The sequence below is a fragment of the Coregonus lavaretus genome, assembly GCF_964263955.1.
Source record: "Coregonus lavaretus genome assembly, chromosome: 12".
In the NCBI taxonomy this organism is placed as follows: Eukaryota; Metazoa; Chordata; class Actinopteri; order Salmoniformes; family Salmonidae; genus Coregonus; species Coregonus lavaretus.
The window spans coordinates 18,553,104-18,573,452 of record NC_139999.1 but is presented as its reverse complement, the minus strand read 5'-3'; the positions used below and the strand labels follow the sequence as shown (position 1 = coordinate 18,573,452).

General features: G+C 42.9%; 1 protein-coding gene across 1 annotated transcript in view; it reads left to right on the top strand.

The window, feature by feature from the left end:
• The window catches only part of mbd1b (methyl-CpG binding domain protein 1b), a 32,352-nt gene extending 24,911 nt beyond the window's left edge, over positions 1-7,441 (top strand). Inside the window, exons 14-17 of the mRNA XM_084172921.1 lie at positions 4,845-4,922; positions 5,059-5,145; positions 5,346-5,522; positions 5,768-7,441. Coding sequence (XP_084029047.1) covers positions 4,845-4,922; positions 5,059-5,145; positions 5,346-5,522; positions 5,768-6,244 — 819 coding nt within the window. The 3' untranslated portion in view covers positions 6,245-7,441. The remainder of the gene's footprint in view (positions 1-4,844; positions 4,923-5,058; positions 5,146-5,345; positions 5,523-5,767) is intronic.
• Positions 7,442-20,349: the final 12,908 nt, after the last annotated feature.

The window sequence follows — 20,349 nt, the reverse complement described above, 5'->3', positions numbered from 1 at the left end:
GTATGTACACTGCTCAAAAAAATAAAGGGAACACTTAAACAACACAATGTAACTCCAAGTCAATCACACTTCTGTGAAATCAAACTGTCCACTTAGGAAGCAACACTGATTGAAAATACATTTCACATGCTGTTGTGCAAATGGAATAGACAACAGGTGGAAATTATAGGCAATTAGCAAGACACCCCCAATAAAGGACTGGTTCTGCAGATGGTGAACACAGACCACTTCTCAGTTCCTATGCTTCCTGGCTGATGTTTTGGTCACTTTTGAATGCTGGCGGTGCTTTCACTCTAGTGGTAGCATGAGACGGAGTCTACAACCCACACAAGTGGCTCAGGTAGTGCAGCTCATCCAGGATGGCACATCAATGCGAGCTGTGGCAAGAAGGTTTGCTGTGTCTGTCAGCGTAGTGTCCAGAGCATGGAGGCGCTACCAGGAGACAGGCCAGTACATCAGGAGACGTGGAGGAGGCCGTAGGAGGGCAACAACCCAGCAGCAGGACCGCTACCTCCGCCTTTGAGCAAGGAGGAGCAGGAGGAGCACTGCCAGAGCCCTGCAAAATGACCTCCAGCAGGCCACAAATGTGCATGTGTCTGCTCAAACGGTCAGAAACAGACTCCATGAGGGTGGTATGAGGGCCCGACGTCCACAGGTGGGGGTTGTGCTTACAGCCCAACACCGTGCAGGACGTTTGGCATTTGCCAGAGAACACCAAGATTGGCAAATTCGCCACTGGCGCCCTGTGCTCTTCACAGATGAAAGCAGGTTCACACTGAGCACGTGACAGAGTCTGGAGACGCCGTGGAGAACGTTCTGCTGCCTGCAACGTCCTCCAGCATGACCGGTTTGGCGGTGGGTCAGTCATGGTGTGGGGTGGCATTTCTTTGGGGGGCCGCACAGCCCTCCATGTGCTCACCAGAGGTAGCCTGACTGCCATTAGGTACCGAGATGAGATCCTCAGACCCCTTGTGAGACCATATGCTGGTGCGGTTGGCCCTGGGTTCCTCCTAATGCAAGACAATGCTAGACCTCATGTGGCTGGAGTGTGTCAGCAGTTCCTGCAAGAGGAAGGCATTGATGCTATGGACTGGCCCGCCCGTTCCCCAGACATGAATCCAATTGAGCACATCTGGGACATCATGTCTCGCTCCATCCACCAACGCCACGTTGCACCACAGACTGTCCAGGAGTTGGTGAATGCTTTAGTCCAGGTCTGGGAGGAGATCCCTCAGGAGACCATCTGCCACCTCATCAGGAGCATGCCCAGGCGTTGTAGGGTCATACAGGCACGTGGAGGTTACACACACTACTGAGCCTTATTTTGACTTGTTTTAAGGACATTACATCAAAGTTGGATCAGCCTGTAGTGTGGTTTTCCACTTTAATTCTGAGGGTGACTCCAAATCCAGACCTCCATGGGTTGATACATTTGATTTCCATTGATTATTTTTGTGTGATTTTGTTGTCAGCACATTCCAACTATGTAAAGAAAAAAGTATTTAATAAGATTATTTCATTCATTCAGATCTAGGATGTGTTGTTTAAGTGTTCCCTTTATTTTTTTGAGCTGTGTATATCTCACGTGTGTGTGTGTGTGTGTGTGTGTGTATGTGTATATATATATATATATATATATATATAACACAGTGAGGGGAAAAAAGTATTTGATCCCCTGCTGATTTTGTACGTTTGCCCACTGACAAAGAAATGATCAGTCTATAATTTGAATGGTAGGTTTATTTGAACAGTGAGAGACAGAATAACAACAAAAAGATCCAGAAAAACCCATGTCAAAAATGTTATAAATTGATTTGCATTTTAATGAGGGAAATACGTATTTGACCCCCTCTCAATCAGAAAGATTTCTGGCTCCCAGGTGTCTTTTATACAGGTAACGAGCTGAGATTAGGAGCACACTCTTAAAGGGAGTGCTCCTAATCTCAGTTTGTTACCTGTATAAAAGACACCTGTCCACAGAAGCAATCAATCAATCAGATTCCAAACTCTCCACCATGGCCAAGACCAAATAGCTCTCCAAGGATGTCAGGGACAACATTGTAGACCTACACAAGGCTGGAATGAGCTACAAGACCATCGCCAAGCAGCTTGGTGAGAAGGTGACAACAGTTGGTGCGATTATTCGCAAATGGAAGAAACACAAAATAACTGTCAATCTCCCTCGGCCTGGGGCTCCATGCAAGATCTCACCTCGTGGAGTTGAAATGATCATGAGAACGGTGAGGAATCAGCCCAGAACTACACGGGAGGATCTTGTCAATGATCTCAATGCAGCTGGGACCATAGTCACCAAAAAAAACAATTGGTAACACACTACGCCGTGAAGGACTGAAATTCTGCAGCGCCCGCAAGGTCCCCCTGCTCAAGAAAGCACATATATATGCCCGTCTGAAGTTTGCCAATGAACATCTGAATGATTCAGAGGAGAACTGGGTGAAAGTGTTGTGGTCAGATGAGACCAAAATGGAGCTCTTTGGCATCAACTCAACTCGACATGTTTGGAGGAGGAGGAATGCTGCCTATGACCCCAAGAACACCATCCCCACCGTGAAACATCGAGGTGGAAACATTATGCTTTGGGGGTGTTTTTCTGCTAAGGGGACAGGACAACTTCACCGCATCAAAGGGACGATGGACGGGGCCATGTACCGTCAAATCTTGGGTGAGAACCTCCTTCCCTCAGCGAGGGCATTGAAAATGGGTTGTGGATGGGTATTCCAGCATGACAATGACCCAAAACTCACGGCCAAGGCAGCAAAGGAGTGGCTCAAGAAGAAGCACATTAAGGTCCTGGAGTGGCCTAGCCAGTCTCCAGACCTTAATCCCATAGAAAATCTGTGGAGGGAGCTGAAGGTTCGAGTTGCTAAACGTCAGGCTCGAAACCTTAATGACTTGGAGAAGATCTGCAAAGAGGAGTGGGACAAAATCCCTCCTGAGATGTGTGCAAACCTGGTGGCCAACTACAAGAAACGTCTGACCTCTGTGATTGCCAACAAGGGTTTTGCCACCAAGTACTAAGTCATGTTTTGCAGAGGGGTCAAATACTTATTTCCCTCATTAAAATGCAAATCAATTTATAACATTTTTGACATGCGTTTTTTCTGGATTTTTTTGTTGTTATTCTGTCTCTCACTGTTCAAATAAACCTACCATTAAAATTATAGACTGATCATTTCTTTGTCAGTGGGCAAACGTACAAAATCAGCAGGGGATCAAATACTTTTTTCCCTCACTGTATACACCACTATGACAGACAAATTGAGAGAAAAAAATCCTGAAAATCACATTGTAGAATTTTTAATTTATTTATTTGCAAATTATGGTGGAAAATAAGTATTTGGTCACCTACAAACAAGCAAGATTTCTGGCTCTCACAGATGTGTAACTTCTTCTTTAAGAGGCTCCTCTGTCCTCCACTCGTTACCTGTATTAATGGCACCTGTTTCAGTATAAAAGACACCTATCCACAACCTCAAACAGTCACACTCCAAACTCCACTATGGCCAAGACCAAAGAGCTGTCAAAGGACACCAGAAACAAAATTGTAGACCTGCACCAGGCTGGGAAGACTGAATCTGCAATAGGTAAGCAGCTTGGTTTGAAGAAATCAACTGTGGGAGCAAATATTAGGAAATGGAAGACATACAAGACCACTGATAATCTCCCTCGATCTGGGGCTCCACGCAAGATCTCACCCCGTGGGGTCAAAATGATCACAAGAACGGTGAGCAAAAATCCCAGAACCACACGGGGGGACCTAGTGAATGACCTGCAGAGAGCTGGGACCAAAGTAACAAAGCCTACCATCAGTAACACACTACGCCGCCAGGGACTCAAATCCTGCAGTGCCAGACGTGTCCCCCTGCTTAAGCCAGTACATGTCCAGGCCCGTCTGAAGTTTGCTAGAGTGCATTTGGATGATCCAGAAGAGGATTGGGAGAATGTCATATGGTCAGATGAAACCAAAATATAACTTTTTGGTATAACCTCAACTCGTCGTGTTTGGAGGACAAATAATGCTGAGTTGCATCCAAAGAACACCATACCTACTGTGAAGAATGGGGGTGGAAACATCATGCTTTGGGGCTGTTTTTCTGCAAAGGAACCAGGACGACTGATCCGTATAAAGGAAAGAATGAATGGGGCCATGTATCGTGAGATTTTGAGTGAAAACCTCCTTCCATCAGCAAGGGCATTGAAGATGAAACGTGGCTGGGTCTTTCAGCATGACAATGATCCCAAACACACCGCCCGGGCAACGAAGGAGTGGCTTCGTAAGAAGCATTTCAAGGTCCTGGAGTGGCCTAGCCAGTCTCCAGATCTCAACCCCATAGAAAATCTTTGGAGGGAGTTGAAAGTCCGTGTTGCCCAGCGACAGCCCCAAAACATCACTGCTCTAGAGGAGATCTGCATGGAGGAATGGGCCAAAATACCAGCAACAGTGTGTGAAAACCTTGTGAAGACTTACAGAAAACGTTTGACCTGTGTCATTGCCAACAAAGGGTATATAACAAAGTATTGAGAAACTTTTATTGACCAAATACTTATTTTCCACCATAATTTGCAAATAAATTCATTAAAAATCCTACAATGTGATTTTCTGGAGAAAAAAATTTCTCATTTTGTCTGTCATAGTTGACGTGTACCTATGATGAAAATTACAGGCCTCTCTCATCTTTTTAAGTGGGAGAACTTGCACAATTGGTGGCTTACTAAATACTTTTTTCCCCCACTGTATGTACATTAATCTGAATTATAACAAAGGTTTTAAATTAATGTGCTCCTGCTTTCTTCTCACTGTCTTATGTCTGTTATTGTTGTAGGCACATTGGCGTCCTATGCTTCCCAGCAGTAGCATTCCCCAGGATGAGAACTTCAGAAACCAGCTACCGACAGTCCAGGTTAGTATCAAATTGGATTTAAGCTTTTGTTTAGGTGTACTTTTGTGGCATTCACGTTTTGGCATTGATATTGATTTAAAAATGCACTTAACATTCCAATGCACAATCATTTGAACAGATTTCTCATATTTTACAGGTGCATAAAGAGACAATGGAAATTGTCAAAAAGAATGCGCTTATGGAGCGTGTCCCGCATATCCTCAACCATTTAAGTTCTCCAGCAGTGAGTCACCCTTCTCTTTACCTTATTGAAATTCTCTTAAGCATGCAATGTTTTACACTACAGTATAGTAAAATCACACTCCAGGAGAGGTAAGCTCTAGTAATTGTTTGACCAATGGCTAGTGTGCTCTTCAGTGTTTCACTTTTAACATTTAGACCGGAGTATGGTGTAATGGTGTATTTCTCTTTGTTGTTGCCCAGTATTGCACACTGTTCAAACCGGCAGATCCCCCGGTGCAATATGGTGGACCCCCAGGTGAGAATATGTCCTTGGCAGCCCCGGACGGACAGAGTGGAATGAACGGAGGAAGGCTAAGTGTGGAGAAGGATGTAGAAACGCTGTCTGGAGAGCCTGAAGTAGAGGAGATCACGCCTATGGTAAGTGCCCACTTCCAGCTTTGGTGCATAGGTACACTTTACAACATTGTAACCAATATTTAAGGCTAATAATGACCTTTTCGTTTCAGACTACAGGAAGTTCAGGATTATAATTATTATGGTTGGATTTTAAATGTTAAGATATTCTATAGGAAATACATGTGCACGTAAGTCTCTAATTGGAGTTAGAGTGGCGTGGAATTGATTCCGACTGTATTTTGTTACCCCTATTATGTTCTCTGTAGATCACTCAGATCTTCAGTTTGGCTGACAGTGCAGGAACAAGTGGGATTGACCAGGACCATGAGCTGCTGAAGCTACTGGAGTCCCTGCGCAGCTCTGCACTCCCCACACTCTGGTTTGCCATAATGGTGGAGGGCCCGATGCTACAGCTACTGCAGTGCTCCAAGCTCTCCCACATGGTGGACACAACTGTGCAGATTGACCTGGGTTTCTGCTATCAGATCTGTGTACAGGGCCAGCAGCTGCTCCTCACCCACCCGCTGTATGAAGCTCACCCATCTGGCCTGACTTCTGTGCCCCAGGTGGTGAACCTGCTCCTGGATCTGGAGAAGTACAACGTGTGCCAGGGGGTCCCGGCCAAGGAGCAGCGATTCAGCCAGACTCCAATCATCATTGAGCGGGCATCGACCTGTGACTTTCTGGTACTTAAAGAAACAGAGCACTGTCCTAAGTGTAAGGCCTTATCCTGTAGCTATTAAGAACATTTGGTGCCGCAGGGTTACCAGCACTTAGCATGAGAAAACAAACAAGTGGCCACAGTACAAAGCATCACAGCTCTGCCCTCACAGAACATATCATGTCTTTGCTGGGGATGGACAACCAGGACTGGTTTACACACATACCACTGGACTTTGTAACAATATTTGTTAAGAAATTTAGAAACGGGATGTTTTTATTGCCCATTTCGTAAGTCTATCTTACAAATAAATGTACAAATCATGAGGGTTTAAAGCCTGCTTTTTTGCAATAGCTTTTCAGGTTGATTGGGGCACTAGTACAGAATACAGATATTATAGTTTTCAGCTGCTCTCTGACACCCAATGTGAACCGTGTGGCCTGTTTATTTTTCTCCTGTTTAGTGCTCAATGTGGAAGGTCACAGTGCGTCCACATTTCCTCATGTAGATAAACCACTTATTATCTTGGTAACGTAAGCAACCTTCAAACAAGTTATTGACCATAAGCACATGAACATTGTTCGATTAGATCATTGATTTACATATTTATCAATATGTGAAACCAATGTCCCACATGAAGACCTAAATGGATGGGATTATCACATTCTGTCAACCGTTGGCTGATTTAACCCAATGTTGTTTTGAGAGCAGGGCTTCCAGAACCTCTTCTGGAGGGTGAGACAGTGCGTGATAATCCTTATGTGTCATCTTCCCATTGCACTGTCAGTCATAATCTGAAGAGAACCACAGCCGAATGGCTTGTTTGATTTGAGTTACATAGTCAGTGCTCATAGAGATTCTGTTAGGTCTCTACAGTGAGGTCTCTCTGTTCAAGATGTGGTCTCTTCAGATAGACACATCTGAAAAATACAGATGTGCTAAAATTGAAGCAGTAGTACTTAGTTCTCTGTACAGCTGTTTTCTAAAACATTTATTTTACATGAAAGTAAAATATGCATTAAAAAAAAGTAAACACTGCAATTATTCTATCATGATTTGAAAAAATCAATTCCTGAGTCTTATTGCCCCTTGTTTGACGTGTGTGAATTCTATTCCTATGGCTCTGGTCCTTCTTTTTACAGTCTATGTTCTGGTCAGTGTATTGATTTTTTTGTACTTTAGACAGTTATTCCATATGGTTTCTTTATAAGGTTTGTTATAATGGAGAAATATGGATTTGTAAAATGAGCAAATTCTGCTGATTTTAATAAAGCCTATTTTTAAAAAAAAAAGTAAGTGGTGGTTTATGATGTAAATATGGGAAGTATTTTAGCCAAACAAATGGCTGTGATTCATAAACATAATTTATATTGTATAAAAGTCTAACACATTTTTTCAACAACAACAACAATCTTCAGGATAGGATTAATTTTTAAATGTCAGGGTACAACAGGAGGCCGGGAATGACCATACTGAAAGAAAAACTACCTCGAGGTCTTATAGCTCCAAGGCTATAGGCTATTTGGTTATTTTATAAGGCTAGAGCGCGTTACTAATTTACATATTAGGTGTGACCATGGTTTGTGAATTGAGCGAACAGTAATGTAGGACGACATGAGCGCGCCACGGCATTGGAAATATAGTCTTGCAAAACGCAGGTATTTATTTAATTCTAAAACATGACAGTTCAATTATACTAATATGATGTGACATGAAGCCTGCTTTTAAAAACATTATATATCTTATCCAAGTAGGACAACCTTTCCCGTGAAGACGGATTTCACGTTTGTTTGAGATGCGCATCGACGCTAGGGCGGATGGGGGTTGTAGACGCGCGAGAAAAGGGCAGCTGATGAATTTCAATTGGAGTATGGAGCCACATTGGATACGCAGAAGAACAATATCGGGAAATTATAGCGGATGGGCCATTGCTAGGCTACATTGTAACATTTTAGTCTTTGATCGGGCAGTCTCCCGTGGCTTTACAACATTGAACAGCACCATGGAGACCACCGAACACGTCAGTCATATTCTCAGGGATGTGGATTCTATAGGCTCTATGTACTCTTCGTTGTAACAGTATAGGGACGTGTACATCACAGAAAATATTATAGCCACAATCCTTGAGTTCATGGCACGTCTTCGTTAATTTGATATTCAAATCTTCATCATCACTGGGCTCCTTTTCAGGCAAGTAACCTTCTGCAATATAATTTTGTAGAATTACTTTATAGCAAAAACGTGCATTCAAAGTCTGTCCTGGCGTAATTAAGAAATGTGATATATGATGCCTTCAACCCTACTGTTTGTGTCCATCTGCGTAGGCTATTGCTGTTTTAGCCTGTTAAACCGGGCTTAATTGAATGGGGAGATGGCCATATGTCGCACGCTGTTAGAATTACAATAATTTTTAATCAGTGATATATTTTTTAAATAATTATACTATTTGACAACCTCACTACTGACAAGGTAATGTATTTACATTTTAGTCATTTAGCAGACGCTCTTATCCAGAGCGACTTACAGTTAGTGAGTGCATACATTTTCATACTGGCCCCCCGTGGGAAACGAACCCACAACCCTGGCATTGCAAGCGCCATGCTCTACCAACTGAGCTGCATGGGACTATTTGTAGCGTTCCCACTGCGTTCTAATCCTGTCTCGCATGAAAAATCAAAATATCTGCCTATTTTGGTTTGTGATTAACTTACTTCTGGTTGTAGTTTACCCTACATTTTGACATTTCATCATGACACATTGATGAATTCCCATATCATGTTGGACACAGTCAATTGCCAGGAGATTTCAAAATATTATTCTGAATACTACAAAATTCTATGTTTGTAGGATTTCCTGACATATGGGAATGTATCATCTCCTCGAGCTGTTGCTGCATACATGCATAGGAGGATGATATGGAACATACATACACTACACAGTGCCCATCAATAGTTAATGCACTTACAACCTAGAGGTTTTACTGCTTGTTCTCCGAAGCAATTTTCTTGTAATCTGTCCCTGTTAGTGTCCTAAAACTATCCTACAGATTAAAATATTTATGTATTTTCTCAACTTTTAAAATGGTTACTTATGTTACTTTATGTTTATCATTTCAGCTTTAACAGTGGAGTTATTAGAGACAAGGTCTGTAAGGTGTGCATGTTCCCACACTCATTAACCAGCACTGGTATTAACACTATTATGAACACATTCTTGAACAAGGATATCTAGAGCTGCCAGGATCTCCCGGACAGTGCCTCAGGGTAATTCACTGCTGCTGCCGCTTTGATCTGTCTGGGAAACACTGCTGTTCTCATAAAGGGATTTTCTACATGGTTGCCAATGCAGTGGTATTTTTTGGTACTGATCACTTTAGAAGTGATATTTTTCGCATGGTCTTTGAGTTAATTGAGCATGACAATTAGAGGATGTTACAGTACATCAAGTAAAGTAAAAAATGGTCCAGAAATCAGTGGGTGGCAGACAGTAAACCTTTTTGAGTGCTTGTAATAATATAATAATAAAATGCCATTTAGCAGACACTTTTATCCAAAGCGACTTACAGTCATGCAGACATTTTTTGTGTATGGGTGGTCCCGGGGATCAAACCCACTACCCTGGCGTTACAAGCGCCGTGCTCTACCAGCTGAGCTACAGAGGACCAGGGGTAACATTTGTGCACACTGTTTTCTTGTAGCCCAAGTTAACTACAGCCAGTCATTCATTTGATTTATGAGTTACAGGTTGGTTTGGCCTTCATGTCATTGTTTCATATGAATTTCGGTATAATGATTATTCTACTTTTCTACAACCTGACCTTGTGTACTGTCAATTCCACTTCACGGCGTGGAAAGGGAGTTTGCAGACACAGGTGGAAACAAACATGATAGTTGTCTGTTATGCCAACGAGACACCATGTCCATGCCATTTATGTCCAACTGACAGGATTCGAGCAGCTGGCTTGATGTTCCATGAAAGTACCTATAAGCTGCCGTACATAAGGATCTAAACAAGGATCTCCTTGGGTCACACCCAAACTGACCCAGACTCAGCTGGATAGGTGAAAGTGCAGAAAGTGGTATACATTGTATCATACACATTGTGATATGTCAAGATTTTTGAACCAATATAAAGGGCTGGGGATTTCTAGGACAACATTTTTCACTGCAAGGATTTCTTTGTATTATAATTGTTTAACTCTGCATTGTTGGGAAGGGCTCGTAAGCAAGCATTTCACGGTAAAGTCTATACCCAATGTATTTGGTGCATGTGACAAATAACATATGATTTGATTTGGAATAGATACAGAGACCCTTCAGGTGTTACGGATCATGGGAAAACAGTATATTAATTATCTCCTGGGACACATTCCATTCTTTGTTCCATTCTCTTCTATCTTGAACCTACCAGATATCTAGTAGTGGAGGAATCACTGGATTGCTTTCTCCTATACCGTTGTTTCAGATCGGCATAGGGGAGTGAGCCATCAAGGACAGAGGGAAGGGCTTCAAAATGGGAATACTGGGCTGGCCATAGGATTAGCCCCCATGTGCTAAACTGCTCTGGGCTGTGCTGAGAAGCATGTTATGATCAGTAGTTCAGGGAGGTACAGAGAGTGAGAAGAGATCATATTGGAAGGTCACCTGACCCTCCATAAGCCCTCCAACCCTCCATAAGCCCTCCACAGGGTCCAGCTGGTGGCTGGCTGTTCAGATGCAGCTTGTTGAATGAGAGGCAGACAGACTGTAATAAATCCTGAGGACTGTATTTACTTGAGTTTAAAAAAAATCCAAGCCTCACTCGCCCCCCAAATAAATGGCTTCCCTCCTTCTGCCTACTAAAAACATTGACTTTTAGTGCACCAGTTAGCTCTTTTTGACTTCATGTCTTTGTGATCTTCATTCTTTAGATTAGGAAACAATGATATTGTAGTGATAGAGGGAGAACAGCTAGAGCCAGAACAAGCAGATGCCTACTTTCTCTTACCTGCCCCTAACTCAGGCAAAACCAACTGGGACTTTTAGAGGGTAAGCAAATGAAAATGACTATAAAATTAACTAAACGGAAAATGTATTTTCGGCCAAAATGCATATGCTAAGATATATATTTCAAACTCTGTATTTTCAATTGAAGTTCCTTCCCAGTTGTGGACATTTCCTCAGTTGTCTTGTTAACTTTCTATCCCCCACCCCTTATGTTAAGGTAATGGTTTAGTCTCCCTAACTGTCCTCAGGGAATACTTTTATTTGGAATTATCAGAATTAAGTCAGGTGAAGAAAGTAACACGAACGAACACAGAGAAAATATGGCACAGCTACAGAAGAGAGCAGGTATATTAAAGATATCTGTTATCAGCAATGCTTACTTATGAGAGAGAGCTCTTCTAAAAAGAGGATGCTGGTCAGGGAATGTTCTTAATGAAAAAAATAGGTTACTTATTATTAGTGTATATGTAGCATATCTGTTGAAGTGAGTTTGTGTGTCATTTGAAATAAATGGAATGGAGCTAAGCACAGGCAAAATCCTAGAGGAAAACCTGGTTTAGTCCCCTGTAGCTCAGTTGGTAGAGCATGGCGCTTGCAACGCCAGGGTTGTGGGTTCGACTCCCACGGGGGGCCAGTATGAAAAAATGTATGCACTCACTAACTGTAATTCGCTCTGGATAAGAGCGTTTGCTAAATGACTAAAATGTAATTTGACAGTTCATGACAGAAGCAGCCAGCAGCTGTGTAAACAATGGTTGTAGCCACTACCAGGAGTGAGTGTGTCACTGGATCCTCACCTGTCTGTCTCCACTGGAGCCGAGGTCACATTTCAGCTGCTCTTCTTTGGGTGTATTCTAGTAGCATCAACATCATAATGGTATCAAGGCATCGGGTTGCTATAAATAACAAAGGATTTCCCTTTGGCAAGGACATACAGTAGTGGCCTACATCACAGCATTTAAAGTAGTATGCACTAAAATATGCAAATGAATATGTATTTGGACAGACACTTTGTTAACTGAGCTGTGATGGGTTTTTGCCTGCCCTGCGGTGGTGGGGCTATACAGCTTGTGAATATTATCATATAATAAGCTAAGTTTGTAAGGATACGTGGGTTTGTGAGAGTGGACATGGTAGTAGAGAGAGAGAGAGGCCTGCCCTGCAGCCTTGACCATGTGTCCCCTGGACTTGAATATTAAACTCCTGGCTGGTTTGCATTTGTATGCGTGTGACGCATGCTGCACAGGGGCTGCCTGCCTGCCTGCACTCACAGCACAGTTCATGTTTTAATCAGCATGTTTCCCTCCACAGCTCATCTTTATCACGATAACCATTGTCTAACTCCTAGCATGTGCTAGCGGGGTTTCCCTTTGTTTTGTCCTATATTTTGCTACCTTCCCGTAGCCTATAGCCAGGGTTTTCCCCAACATTTCCCCCCAAGTGGGCCAGCCTCCTAGCAATATGAGCTTCAGCCTCTCGCCATTTGAGTGACAGCTAGCAAGATGCACACCCAATAGAGCACGAGAGAGCGCAACGACGTGGTGCACATATCTGCACATTTGTGATGTGGTACACAATTTCGGGGACCACTTTTGGCTCGTGGATGCTACTTTAAGAACTGCTGTCTAAAAAGTATACAAAAGTACCAGAGAATATCTTTAAACTTTAATATTTTTTCAATGCTGAATTGAATGTCATTGATAAAATAGAAAGGTATCATGTATTTTTTTCGCAAACATCCTTTCTGAATTTAAAAGTAATCCAAGAAGTAATCATCTAGTTTTTCAAAAGTATCTGTAATCTCATTACTATATTTTTTGCTTGTAACATGACTGATTACAGTTTTTTATTTATTTATCAGATGACATGTAATCGGTTACTCCCCAACCCTTCCAATAGCCTTATCGTATTGTTAAAACTCACAGGTGTCCATCTCATCTAGTTACTCCCTGATGTTTCTATGATCATCTCACTGTCTCTCATCTCATTTGGTCTTACTGAGTGTTGATTTTCCTTTAAAACTCCTTTCTTTCCCATAGGATTCACTCAGGAATGTGATTTTAGTGCTGAGTTATTGTACCTGTGTCTCTGAACACATCTGCCCTCCTGATGTGTCAGTAGTTACCTCTGACTCACACCATAGGAGTCCTGTTGTATTTTACCAGCCACCCCCCTGTCTTCACCCCTCTCATGCCATGTTTCCCTTGATTACTTATAAACTTTCTAAACTGATTGTGGAATGTTGAGATCTAGCTACTCACACTGCCTTGCTGTGCTTTGTGTATTGATTGGTTTGTGTTAAGGAAAACATTCCTAGATGCCGTGCCTACCTTATGGCTCCAGGCATCAACTCAGCACTTCCCTCCAAGAGGACACCCAACTGTTCCTGTTGGTTAACCCAACTGTTCCTGTCTGTCTCTCCATTTTTCCTCTCAATCTCTCAGTCTTGCTCCTTATCCCATGTTTTTAGACTGTTGAATGGCACATTGTTAAGACTTTTGGTCAAATGTTGGTCAACCACCTCCCTCTGGTCAATAACAATTACATTTACATTTACGTCATTTAGCAGACACTCTTATCCAGAGCGACTTACAAATTGGTGCATTCACGCTATAGCCAGTGGGATAACCACTTTACAAAAATATTTATTTATTTATATATTTTTTAAAAAAAATTTGGGGGGGGTAGAAGGATTACTTTATCCTATCCCAGGTATTCCTTAAAGAGGTGGGGTTTCAAATGTCTCCGGAAGGTGGTGAGTGACTCCGCTGTCCTGGCGTCGTGAGGGAGCTTGTTCCACCATTGGGGTGCCAGAGCAGCGAACAATGTCCTCTTCAGTGCAGATTAAGTTAAATGAAGAATTTGATCATTATTGAATAGGAATGGAGTGGATTAATGTGATGTGCTGGGTCAGACTATCAGTGTCAATACACAGTGAATCGTTACTGTGACAGTTGTTTGTTTAAGAGGCTCCTCTGTGTCTGTCAATAGGAGGTCACACAGGGGGAATTTCACACTAGTATGAGCAAACAGAACGGTCTCAATTCCAGGACTGGAACCCATGTGAAATGTGTGAGGTAAACTATATATACAAAAGTATGTGGACACCCCTTCAAATGAGTGGATTCGGCTATTTCAGCCACACCCATTGCTGACAGGTGTATAAAATTGAGCACACCGCCATGCAGTCTCCATAGACAAACATTGGCAGTAGAATGGCCTTACTGAAGAGCTCAGTGACTTTCAACGTGGCACCGTCATAGGATGCCACCTTTCCAACAAGTAACATTTCTGCCCTGCTAGAACTGCCCCGGTCAACTATAAGTGTTGTTATTGTGAAGTGGAAACGTCTAGGAGAAACAACGGCTCAGCCGCGAAGTGGTAGGCCACACAAGCTCACAGAACGGGTCTGCCGAGTGCTGAAGCGCCTAGCCCGTAAAAATCGTCTGTCCTTGGTTGCAACACTCACTACCGAGTTCCAAACTGCCTCTGGAAGCAACGTCAGCACAAGAACTGTTCGTTGGGAGCGTCATGAAATGGGTTTCCATGGCCGAGCAGCCGCACACAAGCCTAAGATCACCATGCGCAATGCCAAGCGTCGGCTGAAGTGGTGTAAAGCTCGCCGCCATTGGACTCTGGAGCAGTAGAAACGCGTTCTCTGGAGTGATGAATAACGCTTCACCATCTGGCAGTCCGACGGACAAATCTGTGTTTGATGGATGCCAGGAAAATGGTACCTGCCCCAATGCGTAGTGCCAACTGTAAAGTTTGGTGGAGGAGGAATAGTGGTCTGGGGCTGTTTTTCATGGTTCGGGCTAGGCCACTTAGTTCCAGTGAAGGGAAATCTTAACGCTACAGCATACAATGATATTCTAGACGATTCTGTGCTTCCAACTTTGTGGCAACAGTTTGGGGAAGGCCCTTTCCTGTTTCAGCATGACAATGCCCCCGTGCACAAAGCTAGGGCCATACATAAATGGTTTGTCGAGATCGTTGTGGAAGAACTTGGCTGGCCTGCACAGAACCCTGACCTCAACCCCATCGAACACCTTTGGGAGAAATTGGAACGGCGACTGCGAGCCAGGTCTAATCGCCCAACATCAGTGCCTGACCTCACTAATGCTGTTGTGGCTGAATGGAAGCAAGTCCCCGCAGCAATGTTCCAACATCTAGTGGAAAGCCTTCCCAGCAGAGTGGAGGCTGTTATAGCAGCAAAGGGGGGACCAACTCCATTTTAATGCCCATGATTTTGGAATGAGATGTTTGACGAGCAAGTGTTCACATACTTTTGGTCATGTAGTGTATTTGAAGCATGGAGCTCCTGTATTGTATGACTGAGGTGGTAGATAAGTGTTACTTTTTTAACGATGATAATATGGTGCCGTTATCTGTACAGATCTTTAAAATGATCAAACCTTAGTCTTAGCCCTAGAGGCATTCTGTGTTGTTGATGGTGTTTTGTTTAGGAAAGAAGCATTTTATTATTTAGTAGACTGCAAGGAGCTGCCTGTTGTTTATGACTGAGATTCTGGAGTCTGAGTGAGCGATGCTTTGGCACTGAATAGTATCACTACTGTTTGCTCTCTTTGTAACGTAAGGGAATAAGGGCTGATTTGGAACAAAGCTTGCATGCAATTCAGGATAATACCACAAAGTAGAATGATAGGCTACCTCTGATTTCTTTAGACTGAGATGAGCAACCTCCTGCTTTGGCCAATGCTGGCAGGCTTTAAAGGTTCTTGTTGAGATGTTAGATATACACTATACAGTGCTATGAAAAACTATTTGCCCCCTTTCTAATTTTCTCTACTTTTGCATATTTGTGATACTGAATGTTATCAGATCTTCAACCAAAACCTAATATTAGATAAAGGGAACATAAGTGAACAAATAACACAACAATTACATATTTATTTCATTTATTTCATAAACAAAGTTATGCAACACCTAATTCCCCTGTGTGAAAAAGTAATTGCCCCCTTACACTCAATAACTGGTTGTGCCACCTTTAGCTGCAATGACTCCAACCAAAAACTTCCTGTAGTTGTTGATCAGTCTCTCACGTCGCTGTGGAGGAATTTTGGCCCACTCTTCCATGCAGAACTGCTTTAACTCAGTGACGTGTGGGTTTTCAAGCATGAACTGCTTGTTTCAAGTCCTGCCACAACATCTCAATTGGGATTAGGTCTGGACTTTGACTAGGCCATTCCAAAACTTCCAATTTGTTGCTTTTTAGCCATTTTCATGTAGACTTGATTGTGTGTTTTGGATCATTGTCTTGCTGCATGACCCAGCTGCGCTTCAGCTTCAGCTCACAGACGGATGGTCTGACATTCTCCTGTAGAATTCTCTGATACAGAGCAGAATTCATGGTTCCTTCTATTAAGGCAAGTCGTCCAGGTCCTGAGGCAGCAAAGCATCCCCAAACCATCACACCACCACCACCATGCTTGACCTTTGGTATGATGTTCTTACTGTTGAATGCAGAGTTTGGTTTTCACCAGGCATTACTGGAACCATGTCGTCCTGTTAATCTGTTTTTCCAAAATGATTAATCAGGACCCACTTGTGGGCCATGTTCCTGACTAAAAATATTGTTTTTGTTTATTTGGTGAGTTACAAGAAAATCCCAAAGGCTCGGCTCACAACACAAACAAGTTTGGGAGCCACTGTGTGGAAAACGCTGTCAATTGAAATAAACTGTTGGGTGCCCGCTGTCTTCAGTGAATTTGTGCAACTGTGCATAAACAAAGGATGTTTTGTCTTACTTTCAGGGCAAGGTCATTGCTGTTACTTTTGGTTCATTCTTTTTTTGTGTGTTGGTTACCTTTGACATTTGAGACATTAAATACACACATGGTTTAGGTTTCTCTCCATCTGTTCTTCTCCATACATTATTTATGCTGTTTCGCTTTCACTCCTCTTCTAAGACATTATTGTCAGCTCTAAGAGATACATTTTACCTACACTGAACAAAAATATAAACGCAACATGTAAAATGTTGGCCCCATGTTTCATGAACTGAAATAAAAGATCCCAGAAAATGTCCATATTCACAAAAAGCTTATTTCTCTCAAATGTTGTGCACAAATTTGTTTACATCCCTGTTAGTGAGCATTTCTCCTTTGCCAAGACAATACATCCACCTGACAGGTGTGGCATATCAAGAAGCTGATTAAACAGCATGATCATTACACAGGTGCACCTTGTGCTGGGGGCAATGAAAGGCCCCTCTAAAATGTGCAGTTTTGTCACACAACACAATGCCACAGATGTCTCAAGTTTTGAGGGAGTGTGCAATTGGCATGCTGACTGCAGGAATGTCCACCAGAGCTGTTGCTAGATAAATTAATGTTAATTTCTCTACCATAAGCCACCTCTAACGTTGTTTCAGAGAATTTGGCAGTATGTCCAACCGGCCTCACAGCCGCAGACCTCAAGCCAGCCCAGGACCACCACCTCTGATTTCTTCACCTGCTGGATCGTCTGAGAACAGCCACCCGGACAGCTGATAAAAGTGTGGGCTTGCACAACCAAATAATTTTTGCACAAACTGTCAGAATCCGTCTCAGGGAAGCTAATCTGCGTGCTCATCGTCCTCACCAGGGTCTTGACCTGACAATATCACCCATGTTTGGGATGCTCTGGATCGACGTGTACGACAGCGTGTTCCAGTTCCCCCCAATATCCAGCAACTTTGTACAGCCATTGAAGAGTAGTGGGACAACATTCCACAGGCAGCAATCAACAGTGATCAACTGTATGCGAAGGAGATGTATCGCGCTGCATGAGGCAAATGGTGGTCACACCAGATACTGACTGGTTTTCTGATCCACGCCCCTACTTTTTGTTTTAAGGTACAGTGAGGGAAAAAAGTATTTGATCCCCTGCTGATTTTGTACGTTTGTCCACTGAAAAAGAAATGATCAGTCTATAATTTTAATGTTAGGTAACAACAAAAAAACAACAACAAAAAAATCCAGAAAAACGCATGTCAAAAATGTTATAAATTGATTTGCATTTTAATGAGGGAAATAAGTATTTGACCCCTCTGCAAAACATGACTTAGTACTTGGTGGCAAAACCCTTGTTGGCAATCACAGAGGTCAGACGTTTCTTGTAGTTGGCCACCAGGTTTGCGCACATCTCAGGAGGGATTTTGTCCCACTCCTCTTTGCAGATCTTCTCCAAGTCATTAAGGTTTCGAGGCTGATGTTTGGCAACTCGAACCTTCAGCTCCCTCCGCAGATATGTTTGGGATGCTCTGGGGCGGCAGGTAGCTTAGTGGTTAAGAGCGTTGTGCCAGTAACTGAAAGGTCGCTGGTTCTAATCCCCAAGCCGACTAGGTGAAAAATCTGTCGATGTGCCCTTGAGCAAGGCACTTAACCCTAATTGCTCCTGTAAGTCGCTCTGGATAAGAGCGTCTGCTAAATGACCAGTTAATTAATTAATAAAATATTCTATGGGATTAAGGTCTAGAGACTGGCTAGGCCACTCCAGGACCTTAATGTGCCACTCCTTTGTTGCCTTGGCCGTGTGTTTTGGGTCATTGTCATGCTGGAATACCCATCCACGACCCATTTTCAATGCCCTGGCTGAGGGAAGGAGGTTCTCACCCATGATTTGACGGTACATGGCGCCGTCCATCGACCCTTTGATGTGGTGAAGTTGTCCTGTCCCCTTAGCAGAAAAACACCCCCAAAGCATAATGTTTCCACCTCCATGTTTAACGGTGGGGATGGTGTTCTTGGGGTCATAGGCAGCATTCCTCCTCCTCCAAACACAGCGATTTTAGTTGATGGCAAAGAGCTCCATTTTGGTCTCATCTGACCACAACACTTTCACCCAGTTCTCCTCTGAATCATTCAGATGTTCATTGGCAAACTTCAGACGGGCATGTATATTTGCTTTCTTGAGCAGGGGGACCTTGTGGGCGCTGCAGGATTTCAGTCCTTCACGGCGTAGTGTGTTACCAATTTTTTTCTTGGTGACTTTGGTCCCAGCTGCCTTGAGATCATTGACAAGATCCTCCCGTGTAGTTCTGGGCTGATTCCTCACCGTTCTCATGATCATTGCAACTCCACGAGGTGAGATCTTGCATGGAGCCCCAGGCCGAGGGAGATTGACAGTTATTTTGTGTTTCTTCCATTTGCGAATAATCACACCTACTGTTGTCACCTTCTCACCAAGCTGCTTGGCGATGGTCCTGTAGCCATTCCAGCCTTGTGTAGGTCTACAATCTTGTCCCTGACATCCTTGGAGAGCTCTTTGGTCTTGGCCATGGTGGAGAGTTTGGAATCTGATTGATTGATTGCTTCTGTGGACAGGTGTCTTTTATACAGGTAACAAACTGAGATTAGGAGCACTCCCTTTAAGAGTGTGCTCCTAATCTCAGCTCGTTACCTGTATAAAGACACCTGGGAGCCAGAAATCTTTCTGATTGAAAGGGGGTCAAATACTTATTTCCCTCATTAAAATGCAAATCAATTTATAACATATTTGACATGCGTTTTTCTGGATTTCTTTGTTGTTATTCTGTCTCTCACTGTTCAAATAAACCTACCATTAAAATTATAGACCGATCATTTCTTTGTCAGTGGGCAAACGTACAAAATCAGCAGGGGATCAAATACTTTTTTCCCTCACTGTATCTGTGACCAACAGATGCATATCTGTATTCCCAGTCATGTGAAATCCATAGATTAGGGCCTAATTTATTTATTTCAATTGACTGATTTTCTTATATGAACTGTATCTCAGTACAATCTTTGAAATTGTTGCATGTTGAATTTATATTTTTGTTCAGTATAGATAGACAGGCAGGCAGACAGGGAGATCGGCTCCACCTCGTCCCTACGACTGCAGCACAGCCGTGCTTAAGCAATCCTTTGAATGAACCTGTTAACGTGAAGCCATCCAAATTGCATCAAGCATACTTTTTCTATAATGCACATATGATTGACATAGACAGGCTAGGTCTGATAGTCTGTCACATTCTGTATTAACTGTAGGCCTATTCGTGTTTAGTCACATTACTGAAAATGTAAATGCTCTGTCTCTTTCCGTTACAGGATTTAACATTAGACACCTGATCACTTTACTGTTGGGACGGATGTGTAAGATGCACATTTCTTACTGGCTTAACAAAAATAGATGGCTAACCAAACAACTGGAGAACATATGCTTGAAATTGCAAGGTATT